This window comes from Schistocerca americana, chromosome 6, assembly GCF_021461395.2.
Source record: "Schistocerca americana isolate TAMUIC-IGC-003095 chromosome 6, iqSchAmer2.1, whole genome shotgun sequence".
NCBI lineage: Eukaryota > Metazoa > Arthropoda > Insecta > Orthoptera > Acrididae > Schistocerca > Schistocerca americana.
The window spans coordinates 343,262,393-343,283,170 of NC_060124.1; the positions used below are offsets into that span (position 1 = coordinate 343,262,393).

At 38.2% G+C, this 20,778-nt stretch overlaps 1 protein-coding gene across 1 annotated transcript in view; it reads right to left on the reverse strand.

Annotated features, from left to right (window-relative positions):
- LOC124620136 (skin secretory protein xP2-like) overlaps nt 1–19,864 on the reverse strand; it is a 174,210-nt gene extending 154,346 nt beyond the window's left edge. The window contains exon 1 of the mRNA XM_047146807.1: nt 19,439–19,864. Coding sequence (XP_047002763.1) covers nt 19,439–19,864 — 426 coding nt within the window. The remainder of the gene's footprint in view (nt 1–19,438) is intronic.
- Between the last annotated feature and the right edge of the window lie 914 nt (nt 19,865–20,778).

Consider the following 20,778-nt stretch of genomic DNA (forward strand, 5'->3'; position numbering starts at 1 on the left):
ATGTTCACATGCACCAAGACCATCCAGCAGTTGTCAAACGCTCTGGTGGAGTACTGGAAAGCCCTGTCACCAGAACTTCGTGTCAACCATGTGGCCAGCAAAGATGCGCGCTGCAGAACGTGCAACGCTGTCCGTGATGATCATACACGGTGCAATGTCCAGGACACCGTCATAAATCGTGCTAAGTGTAGTTATTGTCTTTGAATGAAAGTGTCGTTTCTGTTCATCTAATATGTACTATACTGTAGGAGTTGTTTCTATCTATAGTCCACGTTTCATTAAGCTAATGTTATGTGGGTGTAACACGTCATGTGAAAGCTACTTTCGTCCTTCAGTTTTATCCATTACTGAGTAACAGAACGAGCTTATGCATTATTGAAGTTATAGAATCTGTAACTCTGTACTGAATATGAACAAAGAAAGCAGTAACAATTCACTTTGCGAAATATTTAATCCCTTTTACTATATTTCCATCCTTTTCAGATTCATCTTTATTTCCATGCACTGGTGATCGGAAGTGACTCTATGCCAAGAAGATACATATAAAGTTTTAACGTACCGCCGTGAATGATAGTTATATACCAAGTTGTGCCAAAAAGGACTATTTTACTTACTCCGCCGTGCGGTTCTAGGCGCTACAGTCCGGAACCGAGCGACTGCTACAGTCGCAGGTTCGAATCCTGCCTCGGGCATACATGTGTGTGATGTCATTAGGTTAGTTAGGTTTAATTAGTACTACGTTCTAGGCGACTGATTACCTCAGAAGTTAAGTAGCATAGTGATCAGAGCCATTTGAACCATTTTTTACTTACTCTAGTAGTATGGGTGGCACTGTAGTTAGGATGCACAAAGCTGTTTCCCTTTTAATAATAATAATAACAAAATGCGTCAAATAGCTCTGAGCACTATGGAACTTAACATCTGAGGTCATCAGTCCCCTAGAACTTAGAGCTACTAAACCCTAACTAACCTCAGGACATCACACACATCCATGCCCGAGGCAGGATTCGAACCTGCGACCGTGGCGATCGCTCGGTTCCAGACTGAAGCGCCTAGAACCACTCGGCCACTCCGGCCGGCTCCATTTTAATATCTATTGGCCACAAATTAAACACATTTCGCCATAAATGTGAACACTGATTGTCACTATAGATATGGCAGCATCCAGTATGGGCCACACAACTAATATTTATGAGAAAGATCTTCACTCAAAGATATAACATACTTTGCTCAGAAATAATTCTTTGAATATTGTGCACATAACACAATAAATGTGTGGGTACAGAATGAGATTTTCACTCTGCAGCGGAGTGGGCGCTGATATGAAACTTCCTGGCACATTAAAAGTGTATGGCGGACGGAGACTCGAACTTGGGACCTTTGCCTTTCGCGGGCAAGTGCTCTACCAACTGAGCTACCCAAGCACGACTCACGCTCTGTCCTCACAGTTTCATATCAGCCCACACTCCGCTGCAGAGTGAAAATTTCATTCTGGAAACATTCACCAGGCTGGGACTAAGCCATGTCTCCGCAATATCCTTTCTTTCAGGAGTGCTAGTTTTGCAAGGTTCGCAGGAGAGCATCTGTAAAGTTTAGAAGGTAGGGCACGAGGTACTGGCAGAAGTAAAGCTGCGAGGAGGGGCCGTGAGTCGTGCTTGGGTAGCTCAGATGGTAGAGCACTTGCCCGCCAAAGGCAAAGATCCCGAGTTCGAGTCAGGGTCCGGCACACAGTTTTAATCTGCCAGGGAGTTTCAATGTGTGGGTTAATTCACCGATCTAAGTTGGTTTTAACATGAGGTATGAAAACTAATGTCACAGTAATTACATGTTCAGAAAAATTGCATATATACACTGATGAGTCAAAACTTTATGACCACCTGCTTAATAGCTTGTTTGTCCCTCTCTGGAATGAAATATATCGCTGATTCTGCGTATCAGGAATCCATCAGTTTGTTGCTGGGCTTATGGAGGTACGTGGTATTACATGTCTACAAACAGGTCATGTAATTCACGTAAGTACACGGTGCCGGCGCTCCATAGCGACCCAGACAGGTTCCATAGGATTTACATCAGGCAAATTTGATCGCCGAGACATGAACTTGAGTTCACTATAACGTTCCTCAAATCACTGTAGCAAGTTTCTGGCTCATAGATACGGCCACCCCATTACAGTCGGAGGAAGGTAATGGCAAACCACCTCCACTAGGACCTTGCCTGGTACGTTGGTGCGGGTCTCCTGCATTGTTCCCCTACACGCTGTCACGGATTATAGGACTTCATCATCGTCACATATATATGTACACATGCTGACGGCTGCGAGCTACTTGCTTCCCTTCATGCTTAATGTCTTCCCCAATGGCGATATCATATACATATATCCTTGTGTGTGTGTATCGGGAAACGTGCTGGCGTTTTTTTTTCTTGAGAGTCACTGGATTATGATAAACACAGATTCGGGTTATTTCAGCTACCATGATAGTATGTATGAGAGCATTAAATTTAATGCTCGACTTTTATGTAATTATTTTAGCATAACTGTGATGCCATCGGCTTTGTTTTTAAATTAACACTAGAGTAATTAGTTATTTGGCTACATAGCACCAGAATTATTCTCTGATAGGTCACTGAATGGCGTTACAAATGTAAGTCAATAAATCTTGTAGTTCACTAGCGAAAATTTGTTTCCCATTTCACTCTGGTCTCTGAGAGAAGGTAGCCTGGTGTTATATATGTGTTGTTAAGATTTCAATTTGTTCAACAAGGTCAGTTCTGACGCTTTTGGTAGAAAAACGAAGTACCTGAAGGTTCTCTTCTATGCAATTTACAGAATGTCTGTGTTATGCAAGATATGTGGCAAAGTTGGGTTTGTTCAGGTTGTGTGGCTGAAGTGGATCCATGTGCTCGTTGAATCTTGTCGTGGAGCTTCTACGACTTTCTTCACTATAGAAGCTTGCATACGAGTTATAATTGATTTGCTACACATCGTCTTCTTATATTACTGTCCATCCCCATAAATGAGTGGTCAGTGTGGCAGAACGCCTTGCAACGGGCCCTCATTCGATTCTAGAACGGATTGGAGATTTTTTTCGTTTCGGGACTTGGTGTTGTGTTCCCTTCATCATTATTTCATCCTCACCGGCACGTCAGTCTTTGAAATAGTGTCACTAAAAAGATTTGCGTCAGACGGTGGGGCTCCCGGCAAATGAAGCTCCCGGTTCAGACGCACGTATTATCGTTGTCCCATATTATTGCGTTGTAATTTGGGTGCTTTCGATGATCATTCATGCACTTTTCGAATCTTTTTATCAAGTTTCTACCAGTTTGTCAAACGCTGAAACTTGGACATGAGTTACCAGTGGGCTGGTTACACTTGAGTTTTCAAATTGTTGCACAATAATTTGTGTGTTGTGGTTGATTGTATTCTGTATGTTATTGCTGGTCCAAATGCTTATTCTTATAATCTTAAAGCGATTGACTGCTTAGTGAGAGACCTTCCATAGGAAAGGCAGAGTTACAAATGAGGTTTCCTACTTCCTGGGTACCCAATTGTTCACCAATTGTTTGGTTACATTTTGTTGTACGGATTAGTTTATTAGTTATCAAATGGTTGTATCCATTATTGGGCGCAGTAGATTCATTGGGATGCTAAGTTCACTATTAATCATAGCTCTGAAGAATGCCTTCTGATGCTGCCTAGGTGACGTAAAGAATTATGGTTGGGAATGTAGGTAGTTGTTGACTTCTTGAAAATTTGAATATTATGCTTTTAAGCTTTCCATTTGAGGATTTTAAGCAATGATAGTTAATTCCATCTGATGTTTAATTTTACACAGTGAATTCACTGTGTAAGATCTTTGCAATGTACATCATTTATACAGCCGATGCTTGATGCAGACGGATTAATAGCGAAACTCTGTATAGTGAAGGGTGATGAAACTGTGGCCAATATTTTCTTAAAACGGAAGCTGCGATGTGGATACTAAATGAAATGCCTCCCATCATGTTTCACTAAATAAAAGAATACCGTTTTAGAAACAGTACGCCATGTAATATCACTCATGGAGGTATTTTAGTTTTTTTATCGATCTCTTTCTTATCACACTACAGAATAAAGATGTAACCTCCACGTTCTCCATCTGAAGATGAGCCTTACAAGGATCGAAAAGCAGGTCATGGGAATCAACAAGTATTTCAAAACGGATTCTAGAATGATTCTGCTGCCTCAATCACGTACGTCGCGGAAAAAATAAAGAAATATTATCGAGTCAACATACTGACTTTTTATTCCACACGCCACTCGTGAGATCAAAATGGCCCCCCTGAACGAAAAAATTAATAGCCTCTGGTAGCTGTCGTATACATAGTTTTACTTTGTTTAGTGGGGACCAATTACAAAAGACGATGCGTGAAAGAGAAATGGATGAGATCTAATGAAAATATGATTCTATCTGTCACAGTTTCAAAACATCATGGCAGTTTTCGTAAATATCAGCGAACAAAAACTACAATGAGTCATACTTTTTGAAACAATGTTTCAGATCGTCCTAATTAGTTTTGGGCCTACGCCTACAGTCAGACGGCAGTATGTATTTCTCGCACAAATTTCACGGGTTTTATCTTATATCATAACAAGATTTTTACAATGTGCAGTCTTCATACATATTACTTACTTAAGGAATGGTCTTACTTTACGTTATTACACTACATAAGTCTGTTTCATTGATATATGAAACGCTGAACCATACGCTGGGCTAGATGGCAGACACACTTGTTTACATCTTTTATACAGGATGTCCCAAAATAACGTACACACTCTTTGAAACAATATCTCTTTAAGTAAAGGAGACAGAAATACAATTCTTACGGGTAGTAATATAGAAGGCGTTGAAAAACATAACAATGCTTTATCTGTTTCAGGATTGTCAACAAACATGGCGTTATCGTATTAACAACGAAAATGGGTGGTAAAGTGTTACTGGAAAACATGTAAGCGCTGTACGCCGACATTGGAGAGTTGAAATTGTAACACCACCACCGGCAAGAGTAACAATTACAAGAATCAGAGATAAGTTTCAAGACGAAGGAACGGTGAACGATATGAAGAAGGGACATAGCGGATGAAAGAGAAGTTCAACAGACAATGAGAGTGTTGATGCAGTAATCCAGGCATACACACGATCCCCGAAGAAATCTGTGAGCCAATGCTCTCGACAGACTGGGATTTGCAGAAGCAGTGTTCATAGAATTTTGCAGTCTCAGAACTTTAAGCCTTACATTCCAAGACTTCCCCATGCTCTTAACGAGGATGATCCTGATTGGCGAAGCGAATTTTGTGAGTGGTTCGTTAACAGATGTGAAGAAGAGTAACGTTTTCAAGATCGAATTGTTTGGTCAGATGAAGTTACGTTTAAACTTGATGGAACAATTAATTGCCATAATTGCGTGTAATGGGCCAGGGAGAATCCATACGTAACTGAGCAAAGGCATGTTGCCCTACCAGGAGTAACAATCGGGTGTGGTCTGTCTTCTAGAGTGTTAATCTGGCCGTACGTCTTTGACGGCACTGTCACGGGCGACTCGTACTTGGAAATGTTGGATATGATAACTCCTGGTCTTAGCGTTGTGTTTGGAAATGAAGATAATTGCTTTCAACAGGATGGGGCGCCACCTTATTTTCTCCTGGATGTGAGGGCATTTCTTAATCGTACACTCGCTGCCAGATGGGTAGGACGACGAGAGAGTGGAGTATTCCGCTCGATCTCCAGATTTAACTCCTCTAGACTTCTTTATGTGGGGTACTCTCAAGAACACAGTTTACGCTGCGAGACCACACAGACTGGATGATCTTAGAGAGCAAATTGAGAAAGCCTGTGATGCTATTCCTTTAGAAACAATAAAGTTGGCATATCGCTCAGTCGTGCGTCGTTGTCGACGGTGTATTGCGATGGACAGATACTAGTTTGAACATTTACCACCTTAAGTCGGACCATGAAGCACCTAACGTCACTAAAATTGTATTTCTAACTACTTTCATTAAAGATATGTTCAGTTTCAAAGAGTGTATACATTGTTTTGGGACACCATGTATTTAATCGAATGTCATGTTAACCTGCGATTTGGTTGGCTGTACCAAAGGACAAGTAAGGAACAACCTGTGATGTCTGTTGTTGAAAAGATTCTTATTCCTGGCCTAAATCCTGATGAACCTTTAGTTTTAAATTTTTTAAAAGTTGAAATTAAGTTTACACTGAACATTATTAATGAAGTGTCAGAACATACTGTAACAGACAACTGATTATTACTAAAGTGACAACGAAAGATTGTAATAAGTAAACAAATAAGTAGCAACAGCAACAACGAGCTTTAATGGAAGTCAGGACTTGAAAACATAATTTTATGATACCTGTATAGCTGGAATAGTCCTATAGTTCATATAAAACAAAGTAATAACTCATAGCAGCATAACTGGTTATACAAAAATTATCATGTCCTTGAAAGAGCAATTTTTTGGATCTACTATCAGTTCAAGTATTTGCCTAGAATGCAGCCTTGTGAGGTAGTGAATCTTGAATCGTACGCAGTTTAGACAAAAAGAGAATACAAGCTTTTGCAATGTGGTGCTACAGAGGAATGCTGAAAATTAGACAGGTGGATACAATAAGATATGAAGGAACGGAAGTGGTCTGGGGTGAAAAGAAATTTATATCACAACTTCACTAAAAGATGGAACAGTTGATAGAACACACCTTGAAGTGTCAAGGAATTGTCAATTTGGTAATGGAAGGAAATGCAGGGGGATAAACACTGTAGAGAGAGACCAAGGCTTGATTACAATAATCAGATACAAATGCATGTGTAGTGCAGTGGTTATGCAGTGGTGCACATGCTTGCACAGGATAGACTAGCATGGAGAGTTTCAGCAAACCAGTTTTCAAATAGAAAACCTCAACAACAGGCAGACTACGTGAGTAGATCTGTATGTGCTTTGAAGGTATACAGGATGTGAAGTTGAATGCACAGTCCTGCTACCTCTGGCAGCTGTAATGGCTCTAATGAGGCTGTTCATCAAGTCGAACTGAGTTTGGCTGACATTTAGAGTTACATCATTCCATGCTGCTCCCTCTATGTTGGAGTTTATCAGTCATAGTGGCTGGCAACTGGCTGTTTTCAGTGAGGTAGAAATCTGGAGAACGTTGTGACAAAGCAACAACTGGACACAGTGTCTATCAGTGTAGATGAAGAAAGGATGGGTGGCACTGCATTATCTTGGTGAATGATAAGGTAACAGAAACATCGAGGATAGTCCTTAACACATCAGAAATGTAGTTCTAGATGTCCAAGTTACCAAGTATGTGAACCAGAGGTGATTGCATTGTTTACCATCAGGTCAATTGCTGGGTCCACTTGACAGTGATGTATGAAATCTGAAAAAGTTCAGTCTCACTGTAGCTTCCATTGTGATGCCACGTGCGGAACTGGGTCTTAGAACTGACAGCCTGTGATACTCCAGATGTCGTTGCACTGTCTGTGTAGATACTTGTCTGACTTAGGATATGTGTCATGAATGTACGGCTCAGTGCAGTTGAGTGAATAACATGTCTGTCTCCGAAGCGTGACTTGAATGGGGCTGCTGATATCCTATAAGATGCTGAATATGCCCTTGCTGAATCCATCGATTCCATTTCTGCATGGCAGTCGTAGGATCCCGACCACTGTGAGCAGAAATATTGTGGAATGATAAAACACAACCTTAAGAAGGCACAATCCTCCTACTATCTAACTGTGACATGCGCTGGTAGGCGTTTCTCCTTCAACAGTGGTCGCCATGCTCACTGTTGGTAGTGCCACAGAGTTTGTTGCACTGTCTGAGTGGATATTTCATTAAGTAACTACAAGCCCATGTCCTTAACCATACTAATTATCGTATAAATTCTACTACCTGCTTGCATTTTCTAAAATCGGAGGAGTGAGACTAGTATCAGAACTGCAGATTTGACATTTGATGCCCAGCATCTGGTGAGGCCATAGCAAGTAAGACATAGAATCTTCTGATTATGGTTGGATTAACAAAAGTAATAATAGCAATAATAAACACTTTTTGTTACTGTAACCTCATATCTATTTTAAACTTAGCAATTTTTTATTATAATATGGGTAATGGAGGGAAATCTTCAGACTTAAATGTTACTTCAGATGTACCAAGAAAAACTGTTGTATATTACATTACCTTACATTACATACACAGGGTGAGTCACTAACTATTGCCACCTAGAAGAACTCCGAAAGTATGACAGTAGCTGAAGAGTTTGTGGGACTGTGGGACAAATATTGCAGGGAACAACGGGGGCCATAATATGATGTTGGTTTTTTGTTGTTAGGTGGGATCGCGTCAGAGATATGAAGGACAACTTTTTTTTAAGTGGTGTGTAATAGTTTGGTACTTATTTTCTGATAACGGCTATCGAGACGAATCCATTGGTGTATAACAGTAAGGTCTTTGATGGTTAACGAAGGTCAAAAAGGTGGCATGAACATCCATTTACAGAAGGTGTTCGAAGTGATTACCTTTGGTATCAGTGCAGTGCTACAATCTTCTTATCATAGATTGAGTGGCATTCCTTATCACTTCAGCACTTATCAAAGCACATGCTCTGACAATTCTGTCTCGTATATCGCACAAACAATAAAGATTCGCCAAATACAGTGTATCCATCTAACGTGCCATGACATGTAAACATCATTCGACGGTTTCGCAATAAAACACTAGTAGGAACGGTAAGACTAGTATCGTCGAATCGAGCGAATGTGAATGATGTATTCCTTCGATGAACAAGTTGATATGCTCCTCATTTATGGAGAATGCCAACGAAATTCAGTGAGAGCTAGAGATTTATACGCTCAAATATATCCTTAATGTACTCACCCTTCATGTCATACATTTAAATATGTATATGATAAAGTGAGATCTTTAAGGCATTGGAAACATATCTGGCAAAGGAAAGTTACTAATAAGGAAACAGAAATTGGTACTCTTGCCACTGCAGTTTGAGATCCTTGTGTTAGTTCGTGTCATACTGCAATGGAATCTGGCATGAGCCAGAGTAGTGTTGTTCGTGTTCTGCATCGCCATAAATATCATCCTTACCACATAAGTCTCCACCAAGAATTGACTGGTACGGATTGAATTCAGCCGATGGGCTCAACTTCAGTTTCAATGGGATGACACATTTATTAAGTTGATTTTATTTACTGAAGAGGCTACATTCACAAACAATGGAAATGTTAATTTGCATGCCACCCATTATTGGGCAACTGAAAATCCATGTTGGCTGTGGCAAGTTGCACACCAGAACCATGATTAGTGAACGTATGGTGTGGGATTCTGAAGGACAGAATTATAGGTCCCTATTTCATTGAAGGAAACCTTAATGGTAGGAAGTACACTACATTCCTGCAAGAAACATTAGGTCTGTTATTGGAAGAAATACCTTTAGGAGTAAGGAACAGAATGTAGTATCAAGACAATGGGTGTCCGGCATATTTTTCGCTGATGCCTAGAAATGAGTTGCAGAGACAACTCCCAAATAGTTGGATTGGACACGGAGGAGATGTGTCGTGGCCCGTTCGTTCGCCAGACTTGACACCTCTGGATTTTTTCTTGTGGGAATTCGTTAAAAACATTGTTTATAAAGATGTTCCAACTACACTTGAATATATGGGAGAGAGAATTGTCAGAGCAATTGTTTTGATAAGTGCCAATGTAATAAGGAATACCACTTTGTCCGTGATAAGAAGATTGCAGCACTGCATTGATACCAGTGGTCATCACAATTAACACCTTCTGTAAACGGTTGACCTTCAAAGACCTTACTGTTATACATCATTGGATTCGTCTCCAATTAAAAAAAAGTTGACCTTGATATCGCTGACATGACCCCACCTAACAACAAAAAACCAACGTCATATTGTGGCCCCCATTGTCCCATGCAAGTTTTGTCCCAGAAACGTTTCAGCTCCTATCATACTGTCAGAGTTATTCTAGTTGGCAATAGTTAGTGGCTCACCCCATATAAATCTCTTAGTGGATAACGTTAGAAGCTCCATGAAGTTCGTGGATGACTCTGTTGTGTACACAGAAGTTCCAACGACAGAACATTGTAGTAAAATGCAGGAATATCCGTAGAGGACGATATGACCTATTTCAGCACTTCATGGCTCTCGTTACTATGATTTTCATTAAGCACATCCGTGGAGCTCAGGTTCATATAAAACTATTTCAGCACTTCATGGTTCTCACTATTATGATCTTCATCTAGCACATCTGTGGAGTTCAGGTTCATATAAAAGTACATATACATCTCCAGTTACAAAGTATTACTACAACATACATAATGTAGATACTATATTATGTTGTTAACTATAGATAACAATTAAACAGCACTGAGTAACAAAATTATGCTTTGGGGACTCATGGAAATGAATATCTGAGAAATTAGTGAGCCAATTTTTTCTGTAGGTTCTTATGTTCAGTGCAAGGCTACAGGTACAGATAAGTCCAGTTCATCATAAGATCAACAGATGTCAGGAGCATGCATACATAATTCAGTCTCAAAATGGATGATGGTCTGCATTAGGCCTCAGCATGTGGATTCGAATAAAACACCAAGTATAGCAATTTTCCAATTTTTATTCGTTACAGAGATACATCTATTGGAATGTAACCCAGACTGATACTCTCCGAAGGTGCTAAGCAAAGACAAATGGTTAAATTCAAAGCTGATTTTCATAAATTCCATCTCTGAATTCTATGCACTTCTTAAATATCTCGAGGACACCATGTGTAGCTCTTATAAGGTTGTCTTAGTGTTCTTTTATGTGGACATCGCTGTTCATAACCAAACTATCAGTTTGTCATTTTCATCTACTTTTTCTTCGTACATTTCACCTTTCAACCACCCTCAAAAGGCAAAATTCTAAATGTATAATGTCCACAGACCATGGTGGCCAAGAAAAGTGTCACCTGACACTAGAAGATGCAAGGGTCCCATCATGCTGGAAGAATACACAGGGGCTTGAAGTTAAAGTAAGCTTGACCAACTCATGGAATGTAGTTTTCAAAAAGGTTAGACAATGATGCCCTTTGAAACAATGTGGTAACACAACAGATCTGATGAACGTATTGCATATCAAACTAAATCACATATTTACAGAGAATCGTTCTTAAAAATGTGTCTCCACAGAAGCATATGGGATTTAATCAGACCACTGATGTCACTTATGGTTGTTATTGATACTGTCACAAGTGAAGTGAATCTTAAGTAAACAGTATTAACAGAATCAGTCAGCTATTTGCAACAAACCATCTAGCTTCACCTTCTTCTCAAAGGTGTTGAATCAGCTGCATACAATAAGAATAGTGACTGTGTGAATGTAACATCCCTCATATTCTTGTAAATGAAACACTAACACATATAGAAATCCTTCATGTACTTAGAGGAGGACTATGTTCTACCTACTGAATAATGTCTTCTATTTGATCCACATTGCTCATTGGCATTTTAACATGAGATATGACTGTTGGGCATTACACCAATCTCACACAGTTTAGCGAGAACATGAGAAAAACGCTTCAGTTGGCTACCCTGCAGTTGTGAAATCATCTACCAAGTCCTCTACAAGTACCAGAACAGCCTTTTCATTACAGAACATGAACACAATTACAGATGGATTGGCGAGGATTTCAGAGTCACAGCTGAAACATTCAGTTACCTATACTCAGTCATGGGTGGCTTCACATACAGAAATTCAAAACAAAAAAAAGGAGTTGGCAACCACCTCCATAGCAACTGGAATACCCACATGCAATTTGAAAACTTATATGTATAAGTGGCTGAATCTCTATAACCAATAAAAACAGATTAAATGTTGTCTGGAAAGTTTTCCTCAACTATCACCTCCTAAAGCATTTACTGTTTTTACTGAAACATGCTGCACACATGAATGCTGCAGATTACAATAGAATAAATATAACACAGGGCTAAAAGTTTACTTTACACATTCTTGCATCCTAACATAACACTAAATAATGAGTACTTTATGAAAAATTAAAAAATATTCATAATAAAAATTTCAAAAACCTGAACGAAAAATTCATTAAAAACAAAAACATCAAAACACATATAATAAATTAATAAAGTTACTTATTTTCAAAAATGTTCAAAACATCTAGCTGAGGGCAATTTCATCTCAAATCATACACCACATGTCGACTTATAATTATGAATTCCTCTGGAAAAATATATGTTAGATGTTTAGATCATATGTGTCAAGAAAGAAGGTATTATCATTTTATCTTGGTTGTTGTAAATGGTGTAGTCCTTTGAAATGTATATTTTGTAAATAACTCTTAAAATAGTAGAGAAGTAAAAACATATAACTAACAAACCAAAAGTGCTGGAGACCCATCAGATGTTTAGCTTTAAGGGTCCCTCTTTAAATGTTCAAATACATACACTGATGCACTTTCTTTTAACTTACAAATTTAAGACAAGAATACAAAAATTTTATTTTACTGTTTAAGTTTTTTTAAATTTGGAATGTCACAAAATAATAACTTACTTGTTATATTACCAGATCAACTAATATAATTATAAATAATATCTTCTACTCTCCAGCTAACTGTATTCTGTTAATACTTATTATTAAAAACTTAAAAAATCGCATTTTATAATTTTTTATGAAGTATTTGCTCGAAACCACTCATCACAAAATTTATGAAAATTTCACAATATGCTGTTTGGTTAATGTGTTAGTAGTTACTGCAATCAAAGTGGGCAGTATTTTTCTGCGTAAAGTATTAGACATTTTTCTACACCCTGCATATTTTGCATCATTAAATTTCTAATGTAAAATGTCCATGTAGCTTATAGCGAAAATGGTGAAAAAGTCAAAAAGGCTAAAAGATGTGTGACAAGATCAATAAGAGAAGCATATCACCTAATGAAGAAGGAGAGACCAGATTTAAAAACTAGTCTCATAAAATTCCACACCTTATAACCAAAATGAGTAAAATGCCATGTATATGCATTTACTGCAGTAATTTGTAACTTATTTGTTTCACCACCAGTAGTGTTACAGGAAAAAAGTACACAGAGATCAGCCTAATTCTTTTGTGTACATCAAGAGCCACAAGATAAATGCTGTTTGGAGGAGTTTGCATTGTGCCCTGGTGCTGAAGAGATGACCTCTACACCTTCATGATACTGACAGTGATGTAACCTATGCATTGTGGGATAGAGGAGAGTTAGTGAAGAAAACAGTGGAGCTAGGGAAGTTTGTTACAGAGTTTAGGCTTTGGATTATGAAAGGAGTAGCTCATCACTGTATCAGCAGGATTAAAAGATAGGCTTTATCAAAAGTAAAATCAGCCACATTCCAGAATACTGACACATTAGTTCTTCATTTCGTCTTTGCTCAGAACTGGTCTGTTGCTTTGCAGAACTAAGTTAAAATTTACCACTGGCACACATTGCAAGTGTCAATGTTCACATGTGTTGCTCACTCCTTTGTAACATCACATTGTTTTGCTATTGTTAGTGATGATCTTATTCACAACAGTGCACATGCATGGTATGATGTCATCACAATAACTGATGACATAGTACCTAGAGCCCTTACAGTTCTCAAATATGTATGTGGCTGATTGTGGTGGACCTCATTTTAAAAATCGCTTTCAGCTTTATGAGGTTGGGAAACACTGTGAGGGATTAAGACAAAATTGATATTTTCAGCAACAGGTCATGGATAAACTGCATGTGATAGGGATGAGATCTCTGTAAACATCTTGCAAGAAGATTTAATCTCCAGCATGAAGCCGTTGACACTATAAGAGATGCTACTGGATTTGTACAGACCATAACAAAATTACTACAAAACATGAAAATCTTACTTTTGAATAAAAGTACATTAGGTGAACTCCGCTTAAAAAAGGGACAAGAGTGGTCTGTTATGAAGCCAGTGGAAGGAATTCAGTAAAGTCACTACTTGCTTGCATCCCAGAGTGGTATATACATTGTAAGAACAGTTCATCATGAAATGCAGGCTAATAATGTGAGTGAAACACAGAGAGCTCAGTATACTTTAGAAGACTCGGTTCTCACCAGCTTCATTTATTATGTGTATGACGATCAGCAGCTGGTGGGACAAATAATTAGCATCTCTCATGAGCTGCAAGATTAGCTGTTTCCTTTATGACACCACATGATCTGTCAAATTCTTTCAAATGGCCATCATTAACAGATCAGTGTGCAGTTCCCATTTTCCAAGTACTACTACTGTTGGATCATCCTTGTCCATCTGCAAATTCAGCTTGGTTATACATTTTCAATTAGGAGCAGATGAAAAAAAAAGACAGATGATCTTTTCTCAGCAGTGCAGTTTGACTGTTACAGTGTAGGCAATTTTAATTCATGGAATGTTATAAAGAACGTAAAATCATGATAAAATACAATAAAACTTTGTGATTCATATCAGAAACAGCAAAATGTATAGACGAAGCTATTTTCTGCACCTAATTTTTTAATAAAATGTTTGAACAAAACTAAGACTTACAATGCTATGAAATAATGGTTCTGACTAAGACATACCAGTTTTGCATTACATTTACTCAACATCAGCAATTAATTTAAATTTTAAAGTGTTCAGGAAATTTTGACCTTGAAAGTAGCTAGGTCTAACATACGAATTTCCGAAATTTTACTCTGCACAATACTGCCCACTCTGATTGCACTTTCCACAACTTCAATGACCAACAAATATACCATGCAAATTTTAGAATATTCAGAATGATGATTATAGAGAAAATAATTTATACACAATCAAAAATTTTCGGATTCACTCATTTTTATGTAGAAATATTTTGATAGTTTAAGAATTTCAGGCATTTTGCCACAGCTGACCGTTATCAGTCTTTCTTCTTTATCATTTCTCAAGACATTTAACATCCTGTGACAATTTATAATTTCAAAATCTAATTTTGAATTTTGCTAAAAGTTACAAATTTTCATAGTTTATTATTCTAAATTAAAGATGAATAAAAGCTCAGAAGTGCGTAAACCATGTGTGATAATATTGTAAATGAGGTTTTTAGTAAAAATAATTCCAGATTTCTACCAATAGTAGTTTTTTATTACAATTTCGCTAAAAGTTACAAATTTTCATAGTTTATTATTCTAAATTAAAGATGAATAAAAGCTCAGAAGTGCGTAAACCATGTGTGATAAAATTGTAAATGAGGTTTTTAGTAAAAATAATTCCAGATTTCTACCAATAGTAGTTTTTTATTACAATTTCTTTGATGTTCCCATTTGTGAGGACATTTACATAAATTCCCTCATGTAGAGAGGTCTATGATGTTTCAACAAATCATCAGAAAGTCAAAATATTTTAGGTTTTGGGAGGTGTCTTGTGGTAATTCAACATTTATTTGCGTTAGAAAAACTTCGAAATAATGATGTGAGATATTCACCCTTGACGTGTGTTAACTGAGATGAAATCGCCCTGCATGAAAGCATAAAAGAAGAATTAGAAACTACAAATGTGTGAATATTTCACATATTGTTTTCAAAGAATAGTAGAAAAGAGCTTAAAAATTTTAAAAAATTTGGTATAGTACCTATTTAATAATTAGAAATGTGTGATGAATCTTAAAACTCTAAAATATAAAATCCTGAATAACCCTGAACAAATGTTCAGGAGATATATATGTGTGTGTGTGTGTGTGTGTGTGTGTGTGTGTGTGTGTGTGATGTGTGTGCATGTAATGTGTGTGTGTGTGTGTGTGTGTGTGTGTGTGTGTGTGTGTGTGTGTGTGTGTGTGGTGTGTGTACTAATGGCATCCTAATTCCTTAGATTGATTTCAACCAGACTTATTATACATAACACTGTCTCATCTGAAGTACTGTGGGGATAAGCATCACCTAGTTCTCATTGCAATGGGGATTTATGAAAGGAGATGAACAGAGATGAGGAGATCAACAAAGAGAGGCGGAAGCATGAGATGGGAAGTGACATAGGGAAAAGGAGGTGGACAGAGAGATAGGGAGGAGTAGATGGAAAGAGGGGGGGGGGGAGGAGGAGATAGGAAGAGAGAAGGGAAGAAGAAATGGACAGAGAGAAAGATAGAGGAAATGGACAGAAAGAGGGAAGAGGAAAATGGATAGAGAGAGGGGAAGAGGATGTGGGCAGAAAGAGGGGGGAGAAGATGGACCTACAGCAATGGAGAAGGAGAAAGACAGATTGAGTGGGGAAGAGGAGACTGTGCAAACAAAATATGTGGCTCACATGTGCATGGTCGAATCCATAGGTAAGAAGCTTGTAGGAATAAAATAATGAACCAAAAATTAGTTATTATTCTGTGACAATTTAGTTTCAGACATAGACATCCTGTTCCTCTTATCCTTCAATCCCTTACATCTATGTAGACAGATTTATTATTTAACATCTATAACACATACTTATTCACATTTTTAACTTACCTATTGGCTACATTAATTTTGCATCTGTACTGTAAATTTCATGTAAACTTTTTCCATAAGTTTGTTTCAGCTATTTCCAAATCGGTAGCCCTATGCTTACCATTTATCTCAAACTAAGGCAATTTAGAGAACCTTAGTCAGTTATCTAACTTTGTGAGAAACTGATCAATTTATACAGAAGAAAGTAATAGAGCAGAAGAATTTGTCAATAAGTAATGATGCACTGAATTTCTTGTGTAATATTTCAGATGCTAAAGATGTAGTGCACAGAAAAATATCACAACTAATCAAAACTACGTTAAATTTCTTAAAAGTAATACTGTACCTTTTATTGAAGTAAAACGTGATAAATCTTTGACTTTAACATCTCCAGTTTTCAACAAGTTAGAAATAACTGGAAATGTTGAAGTGAAAGCCTGTAAAGCGTTATAATCTCTAAGAGATGCAACTTCACCTCAATACAAAGGATGAAACACGATTTTTGAAGTGCAATATGTGAATACAAAGTTGTATCTGTCCACAACATCAGATTAGAAATGCATGATGTAAAACATTGACTACACAATATTTTTGTTTCATAGATGTTGTGGGTGTTTGGAAAGTAATATACCTGAATGAAACAGCTCTTCAGTGAATCCTTGTGCAATACAGGATGGGACATACTACATACCCCATTACAGTATGCGTATTATATATATTTTCTGGAGGTGTCCTCTGGTACACTTTAACTTTAGTGGTCAGAAACGTCAGTGGTGGATTATAATGAGAGATACCAAACACTTGTGGCATTTAGCGATGCTGATTTACAATTCCAGTGTGGATCGTAAGTATTAGAGATCGTGACTGTGTATTTTGTTCGTTTTGGGCAAAAAATATGTATTTGCTACTGTTTGAGTTTGTAGAACTTACAACTTCTCAATTACCCATATAATAGATAGTTGTAGTATAGGTCATGCAGATAGCAGTGACTTCTTGTCGTTTCTGTAACTTTACATCTGGTTTTTGCAGTATTGACTCCTCGTGACCTACTGATGACTACTTTATCGCCTTCTTCCTCCATGCCCTAAAGGATTTGCTTTATTTGCCAACAGAAGATTCTACAACTCTGAGGATAAAGTTCGTAGTACTCTGCCAAAACGAGTTACAAGCCTGAATGCGCTTTGAAGTGTTTTTAAAGCCCAACGTTCATAAAAAAGACATCACATCACAGGATAGCGTTTTCTTTCATTCCAGTGTACTAGAGTGACCATGCTCAACTAAGTGTACTCACTACGTGTTACAAAAATCTGTGTTTCCAGCGCTTCTGCCAAAATCATTGAAAAGCATTTATAGTGTTGATATTGGTTACATATAAAACAAAATAAGTAAAGTAAAGTGGGGACAGTTGTGATGATGATGCTGTTGGGGACTACTGTGATGATTAAGTTGGATTTAGTGTGACAAATAGACCAAACTACAATGCCCTTTCTGGATATCAACAAACACATCTAGTAGTGTCATGGGTTTGCTGCCACATGCGAAATTGTTGGGACGATTTTTCATAAACACATACTAGTTGTGAGAACAAATGGTTTCAGATTGATGTGCCCTCTGGGGAAAACAGGGACTGCAGTGTTGGACAAAGAGGTGGATCACAGTTGTATGCTATGGACGATGACTTTCGTGGCAAAAACATGAAGACCAGTATCAGAATGGAAGAGGCCATGTTTTCTGAGTTTGAAAGTGAGTGTCTAGGGTGCTGCAGTGCGATAGATGTGGCGTTGTGGATGAAAATTGGTGGATTGCCTTTATTATATGCAGTTAAAACAAAAACAAAATCATGAAGAATCACTACCTACTCCTTGCAGTGCCTCACTAATTTCCTTTGCTTTGTTTGCCATTACCTCTACCAATTACTCTTAACATTTGTTTGTACGTAGTCAATACCTTGATTTTCTCAATTAACACTCTTCTTCTCATCTTCCTTCCTCCTCTAGATCAGTTTATTTTCATTGATTCTTTTTTCTTATTTTTAAATAGTGAAGTAGTGAAATACAGTTTTGGATTAGCTACTCATAAAAGTAGTAATTTTTTTAATGTGCTGTGAATTGTAGCAATAATAATAATAACTATATAACACGTGCTGTCCTTATTTTTAGGGAGCAGTGCATGTGTAAAAACACAATCTAATAAAAATAAATAAATTCAAACTAATATAAATGTGATGGTAACTCTGTTTCTTACGTTTTCAAGACTAACATGCTGAACTGATATCGATGGAGATAGCTTGAACTATGAAGAAGGACATAGGCTACTTGAGAAAGCTACTGTACAAGACACTTACTGATTTGAACAATTTTACATGAATTAGGGGAAAATATTTACTCTTTGATGAAGCTCTTGGCTCATTAACTTTCGATCTCTTTCATTTGTGAAATCATTTTCACAAATGGTTGATGCATGTTATGTGATACCATTCAAAATAATGAATACAAAGCTTTTACTATCTTCATTGTGTTTAATCCATACTTGGATACTATCTGTTGTATAATGTACACACTGTATAATGCATAGTTACTCCAATAGCAGAATGCATACATGCACACCCCTACCGATACCCCTCTGCTGCACCACTTGGCAGTGGTGCTGTACATACCGACACATCATGCACTGGGACAGCTTGGGAGGGGGGAGATTATGGCTCCTATCATGAGCTGTGCTTACCTGAACAGGCAGACATGTGAGGACAGCTGATGTTATTACACATACTGTAACTTACTTAGCATCACATATCCTAGCAAAACTATTTATATGCAAGTACAGCTATGGGTAACAGCTGCTAAACATAAACTAGTAGTTTTCTTCAGAATGCCTGGATATGATGGTGGCAGGTGTCAGTGCTGGTAGGTATAGAAGTAACTCACCACTTTGCTGGGTTTAACAGCTGCCTCTGCTTTGCTGGGAGTCGGCGCAGCTTCTACTTTGCTGGGAGTCGGCGCAGCTTCTACTTTGCTGGGAGTCGGCGCAGCTTCTACTTTGCTGGGAGTCGGCGCAGCTTCTGCTTTGCTAGGTGTTGGTGCAGCCTCTACTCTACTAGGTTTCGGTCCTGTTTCTGCTTCCGCTTTGCTTGGAGATGGTGCTACTGCCTGGCTAGCAGATGGTTGTACCACAGCTTTACTAGCAGATGGTGGTACTGCCGCTTGGCTAGCAGAGGGCGGCACAGCTGCTTTGCTAGCAGATGGTGGTACCGCAGCCTGGCTAGCAGATGGTGGTGGTGCCATTTTGCTGGGAGATGGTGCAGCTTCGCCCTGTGGGGGCGCTTCTCGTGCTGCTCCTTCCTCGTCTGCCATAGTTCTGTTCAAACAAGAATAACACTCATCCTAGTTGATCTCAGTTATTAATTGAATTCCTGGCTTTGCCCATTTACAACTTAATCTTAGTATTATGTTAGATGAAACGAGATACGAATATTAGTTAAGAAAAACAAAAAAAAAATTATGTATAATGTAAATGCAAACTCAGTTCATTTAGATGTTTCACATGTATCAATACATGCCAATAATTTTTAAATGAAATCACCAAAAATTAATTGTAATACTGTACTACTGTTGTAATGCAAAGATTGATAGCAAATAACAAAACTTTACTTGTTATGAGTATAGAGTGTAGCAGGGCTAACACGTGATTAAATTTGTAGATGATTTAGGGATTCACAGACTGCTTAACTAAAGAGTGTTTGGATGACAAGTATGCACGTTCCCAATTGTCACAATATGAGGGCACTTAATGCACACAGAAATGCTGTCCAACATGATCGTTTTGGAGATTCAGGTTTTATGATGTGAGGAAACATGATGCTGCATGGGTGTTCTGACCTACAAATCTTTGAACATGGCACACTCACCGGTCAATGTTATTGTGTTTCTCTACTCTTTCTTCATACGCATCTTTTCAGTGGTGGATTCGCTCCTGGCTTGTTTTCTAAGGATAGTCAGTGCACAATCGAATCGAACAGCTCAGGTGTCGGATCTTGAGGATATTTGGCGAATGTACTAGCCCATCCTTTCCTTCGATTTTAATCCCATCGAGCACATGTGAAATGCGTTGGAGAGATCTGTTGCAGCATATCGACATGCACCATCGACCATACAGCAGCCGCCAACTGCGCTGCTAGAGGAATGGTATGCCCTAACACAAGAATCCCCAACGATGTTGTGCCCAGCAACGGAGCAGGTTATGTAGTGCGCAGTTCCGTTCTTGGTTA